The sequence below is a fragment of the Salvelinus fontinalis genome, chromosome 16, assembly GCF_029448725.1.
Source record: "Salvelinus fontinalis isolate EN_2023a chromosome 16, ASM2944872v1, whole genome shotgun sequence".
In the NCBI taxonomy this organism is placed as follows: Eukaryota; Metazoa; Chordata; class Actinopteri; order Salmoniformes; family Salmonidae; genus Salvelinus; species Salvelinus fontinalis.
The window spans coordinates 30,389,515-30,412,126 of NC_074680.1; the positions used below are offsets into that span (position 1 = coordinate 30,389,515).

General features: G+C 46.4%; 1 protein-coding gene across 1 annotated transcript in view; it reads right to left on the reverse strand.

Moving 5' to 3' along the window:
• The window catches only part of brf1a (BRF1 RNA polymerase III transcription initiation factor subunit a), a 140,152-nt gene that overhangs the window by 82,277 nt on the left and 35,263 nt on the right, over positions 1-22,612 (reverse strand). The window contains exons 13-16 of the mRNA XM_055865028.1: positions 21,616-21,677; positions 21,396-21,477; positions 14,902-14,957; positions 13,694-13,962 (exon numbers count right to left, since the gene is read on the reverse strand). Coding sequence (XP_055721003.1) covers positions 13,694-13,962; positions 14,902-14,957; positions 21,396-21,477; positions 21,616-21,677 — 469 coding nt within the window. The remainder of the gene's footprint in view (positions 1-13,693; positions 13,963-14,901; positions 14,958-21,395; positions 21,478-21,615; positions 21,678-22,612) is intronic.

Sequence of the window (22,612 nt, forward strand, 5' to 3'; positions counted from 1 at the left end):
GGAGGAATGGGCCAAAAGTCACCCAACTTATTGTGGGAAGCTTGTGGATGGCTACCCGAAACGTTTGACCCAAGTTAAACAATTTAAAGGCAATGCTACCAAATACTAATTGAGTGTATGTAAACTTCTGACCCGCTGGGAATGTGATGAAAGAAATAAAAGCAGAAATAAAGCAATCATTCTCTGTTATTATTCTGACATTTCACATTCTTAAAATAAAGTGGTAATCCTAACTGACCTAAAACAGGGAATTTTTACCAGGATTAAATGTCAGGAATTGTGAAAAACTGAGTTTAAATGTATTTGGCTAAGGTGTATGTAAACTTCCAACTTCAACTGTATATTTTAACAGACAGGCAGACACACAGAAAAAATATAATTACTTAACACATTGGAAAGAATTAACAAAAAACTGAGAAAATTAGAATGCTATTTGGCCCTAAACCCAAAGAGTACCCAGAGGCAGAATACCTGACCACCGTGACAAACCCAAAATTAAGATAAGCTTTGACTATGTACAGACTCCGTGACCATAGCCTTGCTATTGAGCGAGGCCGCCGTAGGCAGACCTGGCTCTCAAGACAGGCTATGTGCACACCACCCACAAAATTGTGGAAACTGAGCTGCACTTCGTACACATTTCCCATTCCAATAAAGCCCTATGAATTGACTAGAATTCTAAGAGCGCAAGATGCTAACAGATAGAAGGGTGCCAACAGCAGCAGTAATTCCTGGGGAAGAATATCTCCAGTGGATGAAATTAGAATCTCTCCTGGAGGCTCTCTGCCCCCCCTGCCCGCCCACCCTGGTGAGACACACTCCCATGGGGGCTTACTGTAAGTGCCTTACTCACACTGATAAGAGTGGAGAGAGAGCACTTTTAATTAATCTGCTTTACAAGGAGGAGGGTGGAGGAGAGGGTGTGTGTGTTCACTGTTCAGCAAGCATGGCATCTTCACTCCTTTTGTCAGAGCTTATTAGAAAAGCATCCAGCAGCACCAGCCTATTCTGGGCTTAGTGGGGCTAGCCCACAGACCTTGTACTAGACAGGACTGGGTGAGCAGGGTTCCCCAATGGGTCCCTTTCACTTTAGTTTCCAATCACAAACACAGGATCTTGGAAGCACAAGCACATGCAGTTATACACAAGGTAATCTATTCACTGTTGTGAGATGGAAAATGCATTAGTTAAGTTAGTAGTATGAGGAAGCTATGGTATAAATATATGGACAATAAATCAAGGCTTCAAACTACATTTTCCAGGCTGGGCCTGAAGTCTGAGGCAAAGTTCCTCCCTCCTCACAATCAAACTATGCATTAAGATAAACTAGCCAGAAAAAACTGGTGCCCACTCGCTCGTTTCCAGTATACACAGACTTATTCTCCCAGATACTACTTTGGCAGGGCTGGCTGTCCATTCACCATAAAGTGGATTCTGGGACAGACAGAGCAGAGCTTGGCAGCGTGAGACACTGATAGGGCCAAAAGAAGCTCCACATGGCACTGACACCATTCATACTCTACTCTAGCATCTCACTACAACACACTCAAACAGAAACATCTCCCACACACCAAAATACCTGCTTGAGTAAGAACACAAACTCTTAGTGTATGAGGGTCCAATGTTTATGATTGTTTAGGCTAGAGGACCAGCCTTGTTTGTTTCAAAACAGACATGGGCTTTATGAAAGGGAGATCATGGGCTTTATGAAAGGGAGATCATGGGCTTTATGAAAGGGAGATCATGGGCTTTATGAAAGGGAGATCATGGGCTTTATGAAAGGGAGATAATGCTGCGTGGCTCTGGGGAATTCTGACCTCTAAAGAGGATGTTGGAGACATATTGGGTCATATGTGGCCATTTTTTTGAAGTCATGTGTGACCTGACATTGGCCCTGCGTTCCCATGTGCCTCTGGGTCTGGGCTAGATACACACACATCAGAGGGATGTGGTCGGGGCTCAGGATGGTGGCATTAGCCGGTAGAGTGACGGCATCTGTCTGCCCACCAGGGGGAGGATCACAGGCTGATCACACAGACAGGATCAAACTGCTACTACTGTACTACAGGTTCATTACTACCATCCTGGCTTGGAGTATGACAGGCTCAGTATGATCACAGACAGCCTGGGAGGATCACACACACTACTACCGCATTATTATCATACTAATAACACACTATAGGGACGCTACTATCACCCTGAGAAGGAGGATCACACAAAACACAGACAATGCGGTCAAAAAAGATGAGCAGACTGTCTCACACCAAAAGGCAGGCAATGTCAGAAATACCAAACAGTCCATGACGAAGGGTATACCGAAACGTCTGTACTTTTTAAATACAACATAAAAAACGATTTGATACTAGAATTTTTGTTGCTTTCGGGACACATTTTGTCCCACGGATCAAAAGTCTGTATCAGTGACAGTGAAGGTGATGTCCCCCTAATAATGCCGGCCCACACTGCCTACTCCACTTAGCTGGCACTGTGAGTCTGGGCTGCATCATGTTAGCTCCCCACTCATGCTATCACACTTGAATAATGCAACACGGCATGTAGAAATGTTGAAACCATTACTGTTGCAAAACAATGTCCATACAGGCTAGAACACTTTACAACGCAAGAAGATACCGGTAGCTTCCAGCTTTATAGGCAAACTTTCCTTGCTAGATTACAGCTAAAGCTGACATCAGTTCACCTCCCTAGTACTTTGTTTGTGATATGCCAACCATAACATAATATGCTGATTTTAAAGATAATTTCCACCAAAACTTTATTAATTCACTTTATTGGCCTCTCACGTTTCTCCCAAAGATGATTTATTGTCTCAAACAAGTAGGATCTATCTGCAGACCGTGTTAACTACATGCCTCGGCACTACACTACAATTCAGTTGATTGGACATGATATATTAGGTCTCACAGTTGACAGTGGATGTCAGAGCGAAAAACAAGCCATGAGGTCAAAGGAATTATCCGTAGAGCTCCGAGACAGAATTGTGTCGAGGCACAGATCTGGGGAAGGCTACCACACAATTTCTGCAGCAATGAAGGTCCAACACAGTGGCCTCCATGATTCTTCCTAGAGCTGGCCTCCTGGCCAAACTGAGCAATCGGAGAAGGGCCTTGGTCAGGGAGGTGACCAAGAGCCCGATGGTCACTAACAGAGCTCCAGAGTTCCTGTGGAGATAGGAGAAACTTCCAGAAGAACAACCATCTCTGCAGCACTCCACCAATCAGGCATTTATGGCAGAGAGGCCAGACGGAAGCCACTCCTCAGTAAATTGCACAACAGCCCACTTGGAGTGAGACAAAAGGAACCTGAAGGAATCTCAGACCATGAGAAACAAGATTCTCTGGTCTGATGATACCAGGATTGAACTCTTAGGCCTGAATGCCAACCGTCACGTCTGTAGGAAACCTGGCACCATCCCTACGGTGAAGCATGGTGGTGGCAGCATGCTGTGGGGTGTTTTTCAGCGGCAGGGACTGGGAGACTAGTCAGGATCGAGGGAATGATGAACGGAGCAAAGTACAGAGAGATCCTTGATTAAAATCTGCTGCAGAGCACACAGGACCTCAGACTGGGGAAAAGGTTCACCTTCCAACAGGACAATTTAACCTTTTATTTAACTAGTCAGTTAAGAACAAATTCTTATTTATAATGACGGCCTAGGAACAATGGGCTAACTGCCTTGTTCAGGGGCAGAACGACAGATTCTTAACTTGATAGCTCGGGGATTCGATCTAGCAACTTTTTCAGTTACTAGTCCAATGTTCTAACCAACAGGCTACCTGCCCAATGACCCTAAGCACACAGCCAGGACAACGCAGGAGTGGCTTTGGGACAAGTCGCTGAATGTCCTCGACTAGCCCAGCCAGAGCCCGGACTTGAACCCGACCTAACATTTCTGGAGAGACCTGAAAATAGCTGTGCAGCAACGCTCCCCATCCAACCTGACAGAGCTTGAGAGGATCTGCAGAGAAGAACAGGAGAAACACCCCAAATACAGGTGTGCCAAGCTTGTAGCATCATACCCAAGAAGAATCAAGGCTGTAATCACTGCCAAAGGTGCTTCAACAAAGTACTGAGTAAAGGGTCTGAATACTTACAGTACCAGTCAAAAGTTCAGACCCACCAACTTATTCCAAGATTATTCTTTATTTTTACCATTTTCTACATTGTAGAATAGTGGAAACATCAAAACTATGAAATAACATGAAATCATGTAGTAACCAACAACAAAAAGGTTAAACAAATCTAAATACACTGCTCAAAAAAATAAAGGGAACACTTAAACATCACAATGTAACTCCAAGTCAATCACACTTCTGTGAAATCAAACCATCCGCTTAGGAAGCAACACTGATTGACAATAAATTTCACATGCTGTTGTGCAAATGGAATAGACAACAGGTGGAAATTATAGGCAATTAGCAAGACACCCCCAATAAAGGAATGGTTCTGCAGGTGGTGACCACAGACCACTTCTCAGTTCCTATGCTTCCTGGCTGATGTTTTGGTCACTTTTGAATGCTGGCGATGCTTTCACTCTAGTGGTAGAATGAGACGGAGTCTACAACCCACACAAGTGGCTCAGGTAGTGCAGCTCATCCAGGATGGCACATCAATGCGAGCTGTGGCAAGAAGGTTTGCTGTGTCTGTCAGCGTAGTGTCCAGAGCATGGAGGCGCTACCAGGAGACAGGCCAGTACATCAGGAGACGTGGAGGAGGCCGTAGGAAGGCAACAACCCAGCAGCAGGACTGCTACCTCCGCCTTTGTGCAAGGAGCACAATGCCCAACGATTGAACAGAGCAGTAGCTGAGTCTCTGTCTGGATCAAGAGCCATTCGGTGACTTTGTCTAATGTGTTTTTTTTTCTGTGGGATTGTTTTGTTATTGAGTATCATGATACACAACCTGGTATCAAAGTCAAAATTCTGGTATCGTGACAACACTACTCATTATTGCGACACCACCTCAGCTAGAACAGTGAACGTGTTCTAAAAATCTACTTCTCCCTCGCAGAAGAAAACATGTCTGACGTCTCCTCTCTAATGAGGGCAGGAGTGGTGTAGGTGTGACAGAGATGCCTGCCCAGACCAGACCCACCCCATCCTTTCCCGTGGCATGTCCCCTCTCACACCTCATCCCCCATGAGCTCACACCTTGGACTGGAGTAAGCATGGCGCCGAACAGGATGGCTGCCTCGCTTCGCGTTCCTTGGAAAATATGCAGTATTTTGTTTTTCTATGTGTTATTTCTTACATTGGTACCCCGGGTGATCTTAAGTTTCATTACATACAGCCGGGAGGAACTACTGAATATACGATTAACGTCAACTAACCACCCTTCCTACCAGGAATATGACTTTCCCGAAACGGATCCAGTGTCTTGCCTTCCACCCAATACAATGGACCTGATCCCAGCCGGCGAAGCTACACGACGCCGAAAAAGGGGCAAACGTAGCGGTCTCCTGGTCAGGCTTCGGAGACGAGCACATCGCGCTCCACTCCCTAGCATACTACTCGCCAATGTCCAGTCTCTTGAGAATAAGGTCGATGAAATCCGAGCACGGGTAACATTCGAGAGAGACATCAGGGATTGCAACGTGCTCTGCTTCACGGAAACATGGCTAACTGAAAAGACGCTAACGGAGTCGGTGCAGCCAGCTGGTTTCTTCACGCATCGCGCAGACAGAAACATACATCTTTCTGGTAAGAAGAGGGGCGGGGGGGTATGCCTCATGATTAACGAGACGTGGTGTGACCATCATAACAACACTCAGGAACTAAAGTCATTCTGTTCACCTGATCTAGAACTCCTCACAATCAAATGTAGACCGCATTATCTACCAAGGGAATTCACTTCGGTCATAATCACAGCCGTATATATTCCCCCCCAAGCAGACACATCGATGGCCCTGAAAGAACTCTATCTGACTCTCTGTAAACTGGAAACCACACACCCTGAGGCTGCATTCATCGTAGCTGGGGATTTTAACAAGGCTAATCTAAAAACAAAACTCCCTAAATTCTATCAGCACATCGATTGTCCGACCAGGGCTGGCAGAACTCTGGACCATTGTTATACTAACTTCCGCGACGCATATAAGGCCCTCCCCCGCCCTCCTTTCGGAAAAGCTGACCACGACTCCATTTTGTTGATTCCAGCCTACAAACAGAAATTAAAACTACAAGCTCCCGCGCTCAGGTCTGTTCAACGCTGGTCCGACCAATCTGAATCCACGCTTCAAGACTGCTTTGATCACGCGGATTGGAATATGTTCCGCACGGCGTCCAACAACAACAATGATGAATATGCAGATTCGGTGAGCGAGTTCATTAGGAAGTGCATTGACTATGTCGTACCCAGAGCAACGATTAAAACATTCCCAAACCAGAAACCGTGGATTAACGGCAGCATTCGCGTGAAACTGAAAGCGCGAACCACTGCTTTTAACCAGGGCAAGGTGACCGGAAACATGACCGAATACACACAGTGTAGCTATTCTCTCCGCAAGGCTATTAAACAGGCTAAGTCCCAGTACAGAGACAAAATTGAATCGCAATTCAACAGCTCAGACACAAGGGGTATGTGGCAGGGTCTACAGTCTATCACGGATTACAAAAAGAAAAGCAGCCCCGTCGCGGATCAGGATGTCTTGCTCCCAGACAGGCTAAATACCTTTTTTGCCCGCTTTGAGGATAATACAGTGCCACTGTCACGGCCCACTACCAAAACCTGCGGGCTCTCCTTCACTGCAGCCGAGGTGAGTAAAACATTTAAACGTGTTAACCCTCGCAAGGCTGCAGGCCCAGACGGCATTCCCAGCCGCGTCCTCAGAGCATGTGCAGACCAGCTGGCTGGTGTGTTTACGGACATATTCAATCAATCCTTAGCCCAGTCTGCTGTTCCCACATGCTTCAAGAGGGCCACCATTGTTCCTGTTCCCAAGAAAGCTAAGGTAACTGAGCTAAACGACTACCGCCCCGTAGCACTCACTTCCGTCATCATGAAGTGCTTTGAGAGACTAGTCAAGGGCCATATCACCTCCACCCTACCGGACACCCTAGACCCACTCCAATTTGCTTACCGACCCAATAGGTCCACAGACGACGCAATCGCAACCACACTGCCCTAACCCATCTGAACAAGAGGAATACCTATCGACTACAGCTCAGCATTTAACACCATAGTACCCTCCAAACTCGTCATCAAGCTCGAGACCCTGGGCCTCGACCCCGCCCTGTGCAACTGGGTCCTGGACTTCCTGACGGGCCGCCCCCAGGTGGTGAGGGTAGGTAACAACATCTCCACCCCGCTGATCCTCAACACTGGGGCCCCACAAGGGTGCGTTCTGAGCCCTCTCCTGTACTCCCTGTTCACCCACGACTGCGTGGCCATGCACGCCTCCAACTCAATCATCAAGTTTGCGGACGACACTACAGTGGTAGGCTTGATTACCAACAACGACGAGACGGCCTACAGGGAGGAGGTGAGGGCCCTCGGAGTGTGGTGTCAGGAAAATAACCTCACACTCAACGTCAACAAAACAAAGGAGATGATTGTGGACTTCAGGAAACAGCAGAGGGAGCTCCCCCCTATCCACATCGACGGGTCAGTAGTGGAGAAGGTGGAAAGTTTTAAGTTCCTCGGTGTACACATCACGGACAAACTGAATTGGTCCACCCACACAGACAGCGTTGTGAAGAAGGCGCAGCAGCGCCTCTTCAACCTCAGGAGGCTGAAGAAATTCGGCTCGTCACCAAAAGCACTCACAAACTTCTACAGATGCACAATCGAGAGCATCCTGTCGGGCTGTATCACCGCCTGGTACGGCAACTGCTCCGCACACAACCGTAAGGCTCTCCAGAGGGTAGTGAGGTCGGCAGAACGCATCACCCGGGGCAAACTACCTGCCCTCCAGGACACCTACACCACCCGATGTCACAGGAAGGCCATAAAGATCATCAAGGACAACAACCACCCAAGCCACTACCTGTTCACCCCGCTATCATCCAGAAGGCGAGGTCAGTACAGGTGCATCCAAGCAGGGACCGAGAGACTGAAAAACAGCTTCTATCTCAAGGCCATCAGACTGTTAAACAGCCACCACTAACATTTAGCGGCCGCTGCCAACAAACTGACTCGGCTCCAGCCACCTTAAAAAATGGGAATTGATGGAAATTATGTAAAAATGTACCACCAGCCACTTTAAACAATGCCACCTAATATAATGTTTACATACCCTACATTACACATCTCTTATGTATATGTATATACTGTACTCTATACCATCTACTGCACCTTGCCTATGCCGTCTGTACCATCACTCATTCATATATCTTTATGTACATATTAGTAGTTGCGGAATTGTTAGGTTAGATTACTTGTTGTTATTACTGCATTGTCGGAACCAGAAGCACAAGCATTTCGCTACACTCGCATTAACATCTGCTAACCATGTGTATGTGACTAATAAATTTGATTTGATTTGATTTGAGCTCAGCTCATTTTGGGGAGACACACAGTAACACTGCTTTCATTAGGGAGCTGTAACACACCACCACCACACACCTCCATACTGTCAGATGTCAGTGACAAACTATACATAGCCTTTGATGTTCCATAAAAGCTTACATCAAAAGACAAACTACTTATCGACTTGTTGGTCCCCAGTGTGTCAATATTTCCATAGTAACAGTCTGTAGTTATTCTACATCCCAAATAAAACAGCTTCATTCTGATTAAGCAGTGATCACTTTTAAGCCTCACTAACTCAAAATATGCAAGCACTATCCTAGATCCTAGCTCCTCGTCCTGCAGAGGTCAAACTGGTGTTCAAAATTGAGCCGGCTGCCAATGACGACCGCCTCCTAGGGAGCCCTTTCCCTCTGAACATTGATATCAGCAGTGGGGAGTGGCTCCTTTCTACAGAGGAGATGTGACATGTATAAATCACCTCTCCAAAGACAATGGGACATATGAAGCACTCCTCTATTGGCGTGACACCCCCCCTCCACCTCTCTAAAAAAGGTCAGACAGGAGACACTTGGGGAGACTCCAACACTCTCCCACTTTCACTCCCCCTCAGTCTTTCCCCCACCACTGCTGTCCATCTCCGACTCTCTCTCTGTTAGACTATTAGTCTCTGCTGGGCTTAACACATTTCTAAATCAGCTTACTGCCAATGAGACTAAGCCGGAGCTGAAAAAGGGAATTGACGGAGAGCGTTTAGCCAGTGGCTGGCAACTGGTTAGAGCTGGGGGATGGCAACTATATAATTAGAAGAAAATCGTTAAAGCCAAGAGTGAAAGGAGCGAGACTAAAAGAGATGGAACCCTTCAGGATAATGTTAAGGTTACATTAAATCAGTAATATAACAAATTAAATGGGGAGATGATTACAGTAAATGAGAAACAAAGAGAAAGCATTTACCCTACATATGAAAGTATAATCTGAGATTTTTGTGTACGGCCCAGTACATCACTGGGGCCAAGCTTCCTGCCATCCATGACCTCTATACCAGGCAGTGTCAAAGTTATTTTCAACTTTTCCTTACGGTACTTGTCGACTATCGGTCTTGTGCCGGTATTTAGCCTTAGATGGAGTGTACCACGCGCTTTAGGGCTGCATTCCCAAACAACAAAGACACCAGCCACCCGTCAATGACTGTTCCCTCAGCTACCGCACAGCAAGCGGTACCGGAGTACCATGTCTAGGTCCAAAAGACTTCTGAACAGCTTCTACCCCCCCACCGTTTTTTAAAAATACTGCTGCTACTCGCCGTTTATCTATGCATAGTCACTTTACTCCTACCTACATGTACATATTTCCTCAATTACCTTGACTAACTTGTACCCCCGCACATTGACTCAGGACCGGTACCACCTGTATATAGTCTTGTTATTGTTATTTTATTGTTGCCCTTTTTTTTCTTCTTAACACTGCATTGTTGGTTAAGGGTTTGTAAGTAAGCATTTCACGGTAAGGTCTACACCGGTTGTATTCGGCGCATGTGACAAATAACATTTGATTCTGTCACTATGTGATGAGCACTTCACACCGGCAGAGGGTGAGAAACCAGCAGTAGTGAGAAAAGGATTTGGCTGGTGCCAACAGTCAGTCCTTCTCCTCTGGGATCTCCAGACAGACCACTCTGGTTCAGACACTTTTACTGTGTAGTATGCCTCGGCTCACAGAACTGAAATAATAATTGTCTGAGTACTTTGATACAAGATGGCTCCCTTTGTCACAAAAGCAGGTGCTAATACATGAGTGGTGAGTATAAAACAATGTATAGTGAGAAAGGCACTAAGTGCATCCGTCAGTCCATGCGTTACTACTCAAGAGAGACTACTTGACTGGTTCAGGCTGTGGAACAATGAACTATGACTAATATCAACTCTGCCCATCTCAATGGTTCCTGTGGTGCTTCTTGGGCTGTGGATGGATATACTGTGGTATGGAGTCCGAACGGCCCACTTTGGAGCTCTAGTCTGAAAAATTCCAACCTTCATTGGCCCATTAGTTGTGGTAAAGCGTTGGTAGAACAAAGGTTTGGCTGTAGACAACTGTTTGAAAATCGAGAAGATAAAGCTACTGCTAGCGGAGCTGGATGTCCAACAAAGAAACATATGCAGTTTCCCAGCAGTCTATAGTCCTCCTGTCCAGCCCAACCTATGCCACACGTAGGATGGGATGCCCTCTGGTCTGTAGCATTGTAACAGATGGAGCCTGCCTGGCAGTGGCACCCAAAGAGTTGGTTCCTGTGAGAAGCAAATCAAGACGCGTCCCATGGAAATACTTAGTGGTCAGTCAGTCAGGGGTTGCAGGGCAGTGGGGGAGATCAGAGAGAGGCCAGGGAAGGGTTGGAAACCAGAGGGAGATTATACTCTCCCAATAGAGCTGCTACTATTAGTAGAAAAACACTTCTTTAGAGTGGACTGAAAATAAAGTGAAGCATATTGGTCCATGTGGGGATGATCTGATGTCACTACTCTGCTGATGACACCTGCTCTGAGAGGCTGAATAGAAATGCAGAGAAAGTTGTTAATACTTCACAGGCAGCAGAGAAAATTGATGGTCAAAAACTCTTGCCACAACCCTCTCCATCAGACCAGACTGTGGATCAGAGCTTCCACTAGAACTTTAGGGTTAGATTTACACTTCTGAAACCCAACACAGACCAAAACCATACAACCCCCCTCCCCTTGGTGAAATATGCAGTCAAGTAGTCCTCCCAAAAAAGTTGAATGGGGAAAAGGGCATTAAAAAGAGAGAAGAAAGAAAAACAGCTTTGAATGGGAACAGATTAAGGAGGGAGAAGAGGGAAGAAAAAAGCACTGGAGGGCAATTATCTGGGCTATTTCTGGAAGAGTGCTTTTCCATCCTCAGTCGGAATGAAGGGAACAGGGAGGCCCTGTTTGGCAGCTGGCTGGAGAGGCATGGAGCAATATGGAGGGAGAGGGATGGAGGGATTGAAGGACTGGCGGGTGGGAGTCCTGTAAAGTACAGGCCTGTGACCGGGTGAAGGGCTGCGGAAAGGGGGCGCTCAGAGGCCTTCCCTGGAGGCCAGGCTGGCCATGACCGAGGATGGGAGACCCTGTATAAAGCAGGCTTGAGACTGTGCAGAGCCAGGGGCCGGTTCCTACAGGGGAGAACCTTTAAGTGGAGTGTGGGGGAGCAGAGCAGTGGGTGGAGGAAGTTGAGAAGGAGCACAATGCTTCAGTGTAGCAGTCAGTAAGGTCGAGAAGCAGGCAGCACAATGGACTTACTGTCAAGCCACCGCTCTCCTCCACTTTTCTAGTTCTCCCTGACTCACCTTTTAAATAACCACAGCAACCTTTTCAGAGCTCCAGTAATGGTGTACTCGTCAAAAAAACAGTGAAGGGACTCTTTCTGCAGTCAATGGGCAAGTCATGTTTTCATTTGAATGTCACTATTTCTGGAGGTACAATGTCAGCAAAGATGCCAAATTATCAACATAGTGATATAGAAAAAGTAACTGTGGATAAACCATGGTGTGACCCCGTCCTGTGGTTAAAACAATTTTTGTTGAGCAAGCAGAACTAAAGTGCAAAGTTCAGATTTTTCTCAGCAAGTGGATGTGAGTCTTAAAAGCTACCTGCTAGCAAAAGCACTGTTCCATTCAGGAAAAACAAGTGTTGAAAGTTTACAATGAATGATTCAATAACCATAATGTACATGAATCATTTATTGACATGAATGCATTTTATTTATTTTTTATTTACGGGTGGAGGGAAAATTGTAATTATTAAAAAAGGGGGAAAAGGTTCATCCATGAAGCCCTCTTCAACAGCAGAAAAAAAAACACGTAACTGGAGATGTCTTTAGTGTGTAGGCCTACAGTAAACGTCAGCTTTCTAAAGAAGTGCTAGGCTACTCTGACTGGTGCAACTACACTGAACAAAAATATAAAACGCAACATGCTATATTTCAACGACTCTACTGAGTTACAGTTCATAAAGGCCCAACCACTGAGGAGCCAGGCCCAGCCAATCAGAATGGGTTTTCCCCCACAAAAAGGGCTTTATTACAGACAGAAATACAAATCAGCTGTCCGGGTTGCTGGTCTCAGATGATCCCGCAGGTGAAGAAGCAGGATGTGGATGTCCTGGGCTGGTGTGGTTACATGTGATCTGCGGTTGTGAGGCCGGTTGGACGTACTGACAAATTCTCAAAAATGACGATGAGGTGGCTTATGGTAGAGAAATAAAGATTAAATTCTCTGGAAACAGCTCTTGACAAAGGAGAAATGCTCACTAACAAAGATGTAAACAAATTTGTGCACAACTTTGAGAAATAAGCTTTTCGTGTGTATGGAATATTTCTGCAATCTTTTATTTCAGCTCATGAAAAATGGGTTGAGAGGGTTGTGCTGGTCGGATGGAGGGAGGAGCTGCAACCAGATGACTCCAGTAACACTTACTGCACTAGGAAGAGAGGGGGGGGGCTCCCCTGGATGTCACTAAAAGGCTGGCTCTAGGCTGAGCTGGGTCTAGGCTGAGTCTAAGACTTGTACACCTGCAAGAAGTTCCACCCAAATTTGATTTGCGTTTTTTTGGGGAGTTTTTTTTTATAGGGAAAGTTAGGAAACCAATTTCAGTAATACCAAGCAAACAGAAAAGTCAAACAACTCAAAACTGAAGAAACTGATTAACTTCAGAAGAAAGCCTCACAGTGGATCATAACATACTGAATGTGTGTGTGTTGAGAAAGCGGGAGAGAATGAGATCAAGCAAATCCTGGCAGAGAGAGAATGTAAATCTCAGGGAAGCACATGGGAGTGAGTGGCGGGCTGAGTGAGTCCACAGCCTTTCAGAAAAACAAAAAAAGGAACGTGAGTATCTGTCTGGTTGTCGCTGGTGATTATTCCAGGCTAGAGGAAAAGTGCAGCCTCATCCTTATTGAGAAGAGCAGCAACATCGCTTCAACAGGCTGGGAAGTGTGCATGTTGCCCCTAGTGACAGACAGGAGGCTCGGAGAAGGACAAAAATACTGTTGCATCACTCACATTTCCATTCATCTCCCATTTATTCAACACTGCTGCCGTCAGTCAGTCTTGAAGCTTAATCAGCCAACATTGAATATATTGAACAATATGACACTGAACAGCAGTGGTATTATTAGATAGACTGAGTCACCCTGTGGTTCCTGCTTCACCCACCTCTTGCCCAGGGTGCTGAGTGGTGTGCCCAGGCTCAGAGGGACATTGGTGGGTTTGCGGTATCGTCCAGTCAGCCTCTGGGCTCCAGGGGTGGCTCCTTTCGGAGACTCTGCTGTCTGGCGGGCTGGACTGGCGCATGGCTTGACATTCAGCTCCTTCAGGATATCGTAGTTGATCTTAGTGGAGATCTTCTTCTGCTCCAGCATCTTCTCTATGGCCTCGTCGGCTGTGCTGGCATGGATCGGAGCCCGCTTCTTGGAGCTCTTGGGCTGCAGGGCACATAGTGGGGTTTCAAATCACTCAGTATCCAGTCAAATGCAATTACTTATGCAAATTGGTGCTTTAGCTTAATGTACATTTGTAACTATACTTTGCACAACAAAGGGATGCTCTAGCTATGCGGCAGTATTATGGAAGGGGGCTGATTGTGAAGTTGGACAACATGGCATAAGGTGGTTGGATCAGTGCTGTCAAAGACTCCACACTCATTAGGTATCTATTGCGCTGCAGTTAATCCAGCTAGTTAAAACCAGAGAGCAGATGTTGGACCTAACAAGGAGCCTGGGCCTTGCCAAATACTGATGTGAAATGATAAACCCACTAAAGTGGAAGACATGCACACACATTGACACACCACAGCTTAGCATATATCCAGGCCACCCCAAGCTCACTGCTTATTTATACCAGTGGTTCTCAACTGGTTTAGTCTCGGGACCCAAATTGAACCAGGTTGTCTGTCGTGATCCAATAACCATGTCACAATTTTTTTTTTTTGTCAAAATGCAATCTGGAAAATGTTTAATGCTATATTGACAGTAAATGCACCAATTATGTGACAAAAGGAACAACAGTCCCACCTTTTCCCATTGTCAATAATTCCACTTTGCCCATATTCTTGATGAAGAATGTTAAACTCACTGGTGTGAGACCAAAAAAATAAATGTACCAAATCCACTAAAGGCACTGCTAATAATTCTAAATTGAGAACTGATTGAAAAAATAATTACATTCCAAAAAAGGTTCATTATCATTCACACACTTTCTACCTGATTTTAGTAGTTTAAATTCAGACTGGTGTATTTTGACAAAAAATAAAGCATTTATTTGTATTATTCAGACACTCGCAACACATTCAAAACCTCCCAAGACCCAAATTTGGGTTGCAACCCACCAGTTGAGATTCGCTGCTTTAGATTGTCAGGATTTACCTTCTTGTCCTTGTAAATCCCCAGCTCCTTCTCTTTCACTATCCGCTCTTCCTTTTCTGAAAGTATAAATGGATTGGGGGAATTCAATTGGAAATATAGTTATTTGTAAAGAGTCCATACAAAACAGTTTATTACAATATGTGCCTGGTGTGTTGTGGCCATGATGCGAATTACAGTTAGCTCCCCCTAAATGCAACAAAAGTCAAACTTGGGGGGGGGGGGGGGGGTAAGTCTCTAAATAAATGCTAATTTAACCATTCTTCTATTTGTTTAAAATACAGTGGTAAATATGAAAATAAAAGCTTCCAATGAAATGAACATCCCCCCCTCTGTCATGGTTTATTTCTATGTGGTGACACTGAATTTTGACCTCAGCTGAGCTCCTTCATGCATAGATTTTTCTTTGCGCTTCCTCATTTTCACCATGCGTTTCTGATCAAAATAGCCTTTATTCCAATGCATTTCAGTTATCATTGTTTGCTTTTGTCAGTCAGCTGTTCAGAGCGCACATTGCTTTGTTTTTCAGGTGCGTGCAGATACCGATGTTCTCCGTACCATCCGGGTGTCACGTTCCTGACCTATTTATGTTAGTTGTTATGTGTGTTAGTTGGTCAGGACGTGAGGTTGGGTGGGCATTCTATGTTTTCTGTTTCTGTGTTGGTTTTGGGTCGCCTGGTATGGCTCTTAATTAGAGGCAGGTGTTTGGCGTTCCTCTAATTAAGAGTCATATTTAGGTAGGCGTTGTCACAGTGTTCGTTGTGGGTGATTGTCTCCTGTGTCAGTATGTATGTTCGTGCCACACGGGACTGTAGCGTTTGTTTGTTTCGTTTCGATGTCGTATGTTTCCTGTACGTGAGTTTATGTTTAGTTATGTAAGTTTATGTTCAGGTTTCGTCAACGTCGTTTTCTTATTTTGTAAGTTTTGAAAGTGTTTTGTTTCGTTTCGTGTTGCCATCGTATTTTATAATAAAGATGGCTTATTTCCCAAATGCTGCGTTTTGGTCTGAAGATCCTTCTCTCCTCACCTCATCCGAGGATGAGGAGAGCGACAGTCGTTACAGAATCACCCACCACGCTAAGACCAAGCGGCAAGGGAAAACTAAACGGAGTAAGGGACAGGAGAGAAAGGAGCAATGGACATGGGACGATGTATTGGACGGAAAGGGTTGCTACACTTGGGAGGAGATCCTGGCTGGTAGGGATCGCCTCCCATGGGAACAGGTGGAGGCACTGAGGAGAGCAGAGGCTACCGGGGAGAGGAACCGGAGCTATGAGGGAACGCGTCTGGCACGGAAGCCAAAAAAGCCCGTAAGTAATTCCCAAAAATTTCTTGGGGGGGGGCTAGGAGGTGGTGGGCCAAGGGCAGGTAGGAGACCTGCGCCCACTTCCCAGGCTTACCGTGGAGAGCGGGAGTACGGGCAGGCGCCGTGTTACGCAGTAGAGCGCACGGTGTCTCCTGTACGAGTGCATAGCCCAGTGCGGGTTATTCCACCTCCCCGCACTGGTAGGGCTAGATTGAGTATTGAGCCAGGTGTCATGAGGCCGGCTCAACGCGTCTGGTCTCCAGTGCGTCTCCTCGGGCCGGCATACATGGCACCTGCCTTACGCATGGTTTCCCCGGTTCGCCTACATAGGCCGGTGCGGGTTATTCCACCTCCCCGCACTGGTCGGGCAACCGGGAGCATTCAACCAGGTAAGGTTGGGCAGGCTCAATGCTCAAGAGTGCCAGTACGTCTCCACGGTCCGGTATTTCCGGCACCACCTCCCCGCCCCAGCCTAGTACCTACAGTGTCTACACTACGCACTAGGCTACCAGTGCGTATCCTGAGCCCTGTTCCTCCTCCACGCACTCTCCCTGTAGTGCGTGTATCTAGCCCGGTGCCTCCAGTTCCGGCCCCACGCACTAAGCTACCAGTGCGTCTCCAGAGCCCTGTACAAACTGTATCTTCTCCCCCTACTAATCCTGATGTGCTTGTCCTCAGCCCGGCGTCACCAGTGCCGGTACCACGCATCAGTTATAGAGTGGGCTTTGAGAATACAGTGTGCCCTGTTCCTGCTCCCCGCACTAGTAGGAAGGTGCTTATCATTAGCACGGTGCCTCAAGTTCCGGCACCACGCACCAGGTCTACAGTGCACCGTATCCGGCCAGAGCCATCCGTCTCCCCAGCGCCATCTGAGCCATCCGTCTCCCCAGCGCCATCTGAGCCATCCGTCTCCCCAGCGCCATCTGAGCCATCCGTCTCCCCAGCGCCATCTGAGCCATCCGTCTCCCCAGCGCCATCTGAGCCATCCGTCTCCCCAGCGCCATCTGAGCCATCCGTCTGCCAGGAGCCTGCAAAGCCGCCCGTCTGCCAGGAGCCTGCAAAGCCGCCCGTCTGCCATGAGCCTACAGAGCCATCCGCCAGACAGGAGCCGCCAGAGCCGCCAGCCAGACAGGATCCGCCAGAGCCGCCAACCAGACAGGATCCGCCAGAGCCGCCAACCAGACAGGATCTGCCAGAGCCGCCAACCAGACAGGATCTGCCAGAGCCGCCAACCAGACAGGATCTGCCAGAGCCGCCAACCAGACAGGATCTGCCAGAGCCGCCAACCAGACAGGATCTGCCAGAGCCGCCAACCAGACAGGATCTGCCAGAGCCGCCAACCAGACAGGATCTGCCAGAGCCGCCAACCAGACAGGATCTGCCAGAGCCGCCAACCAGACAGGATCTGCCAGAGCCGCCAACCAGACAGGATCTGCCAGAGCCGCCAACCAGACAGGATCTGCCAGAGCCGCCAACCAGACAGGATCTGCCAGAGCCGCCAACCAGACAGGATCTGCCAGAGCCGCCAGCGAGCCATGAGCAGCCAGAGCCGTCAGAGAGCCATGAGCAGCCAGAGCCGTCAGAGAGCCATGAGCAGCCAGAGCCGTCAGAGAGCCATGAGCAGCCAGAGCCGTCAGAGAGCCATGAGCAGCCAGAGCCGTCAGAGCGCCATGAGCGTCGAGAGCCGTCAGAGCGCCATGAGCGTCGAGAGCCGTCAGAGCGCCATGAGCGTCGAGAGCCGTCAGCCTGCCATGAGCGTCGAGAGCCGTCAGCCTGCCATGAGCGTCGAGAGCCGTCAGTTATTTCACATTCTTAAAATAAAGTGGTGAACCTGTCAGAATAATAATACAGGGAATGATTTATTTAATCACATTCCCAGCGGGTCAGAAGTTTACATACACTCAATTAGTATTTGGTATCATTGCCTTTAAATTGTTTAACTTGAGTCAAACACGTCGTGTAGCCTTCCACAAGCTTCCCACAATAAGTTGGGTGAATTTTGGCCCATTCCTACTGACAGAGCTGGTGTAACTGAGTCAGGTTTGTATGCCTCCTTGCTCGCACACGCTTTTTTAGTTCTGCCCACCAATTTTCAATAGGATTGGAGGTCAGGGCTTTGTGATGGCCACTCCAATACCTTGACTGTGTTGTCCTTAAGCCATTTTGCCACAACTTTGGAAGTATGCTTGGGGTCATTGTCGATTTGGAGGACCCATTTGCGACCAAGCTTTAACTTCCTGACTGATGTCTTGAGATGTTGCTTCAATATATCCACGTAATTTTCACCAAAGTGCACCAGTTCCTCCTGCAGCAAAGGACCCCCACACTATGATGCTGCCACCCCCGTGCTTCACGGTTGGGATGGTGTTCTTCGGCTTGTAAGCCTCCCCCTTTTCCCTCCAAACATAATGGTCATTATGGCCAAACAGTTCTATTTTTTTTTCTTTCATCAGACCAGAGAATATTTCTCCAAAAAGTACGATCTTTGTCCCCATGTGCAGTTGCAAACCGTAGTCTGGCTTTTTATATTGCGGTTTTGGAGCAGTGGCTTCTTCCTTGCTGAGTGGCCTTTCAGGTTATGTCAAAATAGGACTCATTTTACTGTGGATATAGATACTTTTGTACCCATTTCCTCCAGCATTTTCACAAGGTCCTTTGCTGTTGTTCTGGGATTGATTTGCACTTTTTGCACCAAAGTACGTTCATCTCTAGGAGACAGAACACGTCTCCTTCCTGAGATTTATGACGGCTGTGTGGTCCCATGGTGTTTATACTTGCACACTATTGCTTGTACAGATGAACGTGGTACCTTCAGGCGTTTGGAAGATGTCCTAACCCGACTTGCCAAAACTACAGTTTGTTAACAAGAAATTTGTGGAGTGGTTGAAAAACAAGTTAATGACTCCAACCTAAGTCTATGTAAACTTCCAACTTCAACTGTACATGTGAGATGAGTAATTCAAGATATGTAAACATTATTAAAGTGACTAGTGTTCCATTTATTAAAGTGGCCAATGATTTCAAGTCTGTGTGTAGGCAGCAGCCTCTCTGTGCTAGTGATGGCCATTTATCAGTCTGATGGCCCTGAGATAGAAGCTGTTTTTCAGTCTCTCGGTCCCAGCTTTGATGCACCTGTACTGACCTCTCCTTCTGGATGATAGCAGGGTGAACAGGCAGTGGCTCGGGTGGTTGTTGTCCTTGATCTTTTTGGCCTTCCTGTGACATTGGGTGCTGTAGGTGTCCTGGAGGGCGGGAAGTTTGCCCCCGGTGACGCGTTGTGTAGACCACACCACCCTCTGGAGAGCCCTGCGGTTGTAGGCGGTGCAGTTGCCGTACCAGGCAGTGATACAGCCCGATAGGATACTCTCAATTGTGGATCTGTAAAAGTTTGAGGGTTTAAGGTGACAAGCCAAATTTCTTCAGCCTCCTGAGGTTGAAGAGGCGCTGTTGTGCCTTCACCACACTGTGTGGCTGGACCATTTCAGTTTGTCAGTGATATGTATGCAGAGAAACTTAAAACTGGCCACCTTCTCCACTGCTGTCCTGTTGCTGTGGATAGGGGGTGTGCCGCTGGTGTTTTCTTAAGTCCACGATCATGTCCTTTGTTTTGTTGAGTGAGGTTATTTTCCTGACACCACACTCCCAGAGCCCTCACTTCCTCATGTAAGCTGTCTCGTTGTTGTTGGTAATCAAGCCTACTACTGTGTCGTCTGCAAACTTTATGAGTGAGTTGGAGGCGTGAATGGCCATGCAGTCATGGGTGAACATGGCGTACAGGAGGGGGCTGAGCACGCAACTTTGTAGGGCCCCAGTGATGAGGATCAGCGAAGCGGAGATGTTGTTTTCTACCTTCACCACCTGGGGGTGGCCCTTCAGGAAGTCCACGACTCAGTTGCACAGGGCGGTGTTCAGAACCAGGGACCAGAGCTTAATGATGAGCTTGGAGGGTACACTATGGCGTTGAATGCTAAGCTATAGTTAATGAACAGCATTCTTGCATAGGTATTCCTCTTGTCCAGATGGGATAGGGCAGTGTGAAGGCGATTGCATCGTATGTGGACCTATTGGGGTGGTAAGCAAATTGAAGTGGGTCTAGGTTGACAGGTAAGTTGGAGGTAATATGACCCTTGACTAGTCTCTCAAAGCACTTCATGATGACAGAAGTGAATGCTATGGGGAAATAGTAATTTAGTTCAGTTACCTTTGCATTCTTGGGTACAGGAACAATGGTGGCCATCAATTTCACATAATGAAAAGTTACGTTGACAGTTACACTTACAGCGCATTTTCCAAGATCTGTACAGGGTTTAAGTTCATTGTTCTAATTCAGTTGTTAAATGCTTAATAATGACAAATAACTGTCATGTCATTGATGTCAGAAAAGGTAGTGTTTTGTCACACGATCTGTGAAGACTCCAAGCATTAACTCATGAGTTATGGACAACTCACAAACTAGGGTGTAAAACATGTTTTCATTCAAGTCATGTATTATATTGAATGTAATATTATATTGAATGCTACCTATTCTGGTTGTGTTCATGAGTTTAAAATTGCCTAAGAGGGTAGGCTACCGGCAGTAGTGTAGGCCTAGTGGAGGGTAAACTCAAGTAAATGCCGTTTACCCACCTTTTTTCCGAAAAATGCATTGAAAGTACTGGGAGCATAACTTTTTTCACAGTTTACGACCTATTTTTTTTTATTACTACTACACACTGGCTACCGGTAAGGCCTATTTGAAGTTTATGGTAATACACATTGTAGCCTAGTCTAGTAAGTTGACCATGTGTGTTAGGGTGACGGTCACGTTTTCCCCGGGACAGTTTCAGCCCCCCCGAAATTTCAGGCTACAATAAAGGTAAATTTGTCAGCAAGACACATCAATTAATTTAGGTCTAATCAATGGCTATTGCTGAACGTCATTAGGCACACATTTTGGTGTTTTGTAACAGATGTTTATTTCCATTAATCAAATAGAGTGAGTAGGCTGTACATGCAGTTTGGCTGCTGGAATTATTTGAGTGGGCGAACAAGCACTGGTAGCCCTACTTTTTGACGTGATTTGTTTGACAGATGAAAATATCATGACTGGTTGTATTTCTGCCACATTAAAAGGTAATGTACAGTTCAAATGATGTCTATTACTAGGCACATGAATTTTGCAATACAGAGACCCCCTGGGTGTGGCTATACCTTTCTGCTCTTTCAAGTAGTCTTCATTCTGTTTCAGCCAAAGCTCAGTCTTGATTTTCACCTCTTTGTCATTCAGGAGATACTGCAGAGAAGGGTACATAACTTACATAAATTACCTTAGTTATGCATTTCCAGGCTTTATTTGCTGGCAATCCTGTAAAGTCAGAATGAATAGATGGTTCAATATTAGGTGCAACGTAAATTAAAATACAGTACATACCAGCTCAATCTCATCATCATCAATACCACTCAAGTCCAGCTCTCCATTTTCAGCATCCTCATCTGAAAAATAAATTCAACATTATTATTATAAATGTTAAGTATTGTAGGTTCTCGGGTACGCCAACTCACTCTGGGAGAAATAAATAAATTCCACAGCAGATAACACTTACACAATTCATCCAGTGTGTTTATGCAAAAACAATTGTGCCTGGAGTTTATCAGTAAATAATAAGCACCACAAATTCTAAAAACAATAAATAATAGGTTTAAGCAGATCTGCCTGTACAGATTGTCTTTTCAATTACAATACGCTTTCAAGATTGTGGTATGCTTTATTTTCATGGAGTTGCTGAAACATCAATTTGCATTTTGATGCGAGACAATGGATTCCTAAGCCTCATTTCCATTTTTACCCTCCTTCCTCTGGTGATTGCTCAGGTTGTCTGAGAAGAAACAGCCACCTTTATGCCGAGACAAGGCAGGAGTGTTCTCAAATCCCAGGGAACTCAACACTTCAATGATGGACTGGGGAAAAAAACGTTCCGCACAAAGGAAAAGTCTGATTACCTTTGATAACAGAGACAAAAGGATTGAGGTTTTGACTTCGGCAAGAAAAAATAGAACAGCTTTCACACACAGATGAATCTCCTTGATTAGCCATTTTCTAATAAAGTGAGACTCCTTCGCCTGCCTACACACAGACAGTCTCAGTCAAAGGGAAGAGGAGAGTCGCGTCTTAAGAGGCAACAGGTTTATGGGAGTCGTTTAACTTCTGTCACCTCTCTGTCTGACGTGTTCAGAGAGCCATGCTTCCCTAGGTTAACACACACCACAGAAGCACACTTCAAAGCCATGCCACACACATCCAGACAGGCTTCAGTTAATTAAGGAGAGGCGGGTGCACAGGACACGCCACACACACACGTGCAATATTATAGAAGGTGCAATCCAGTCAGTCGTGTTCAGTAGGTCCCAATCGGTCTGGCCCAGCCCTC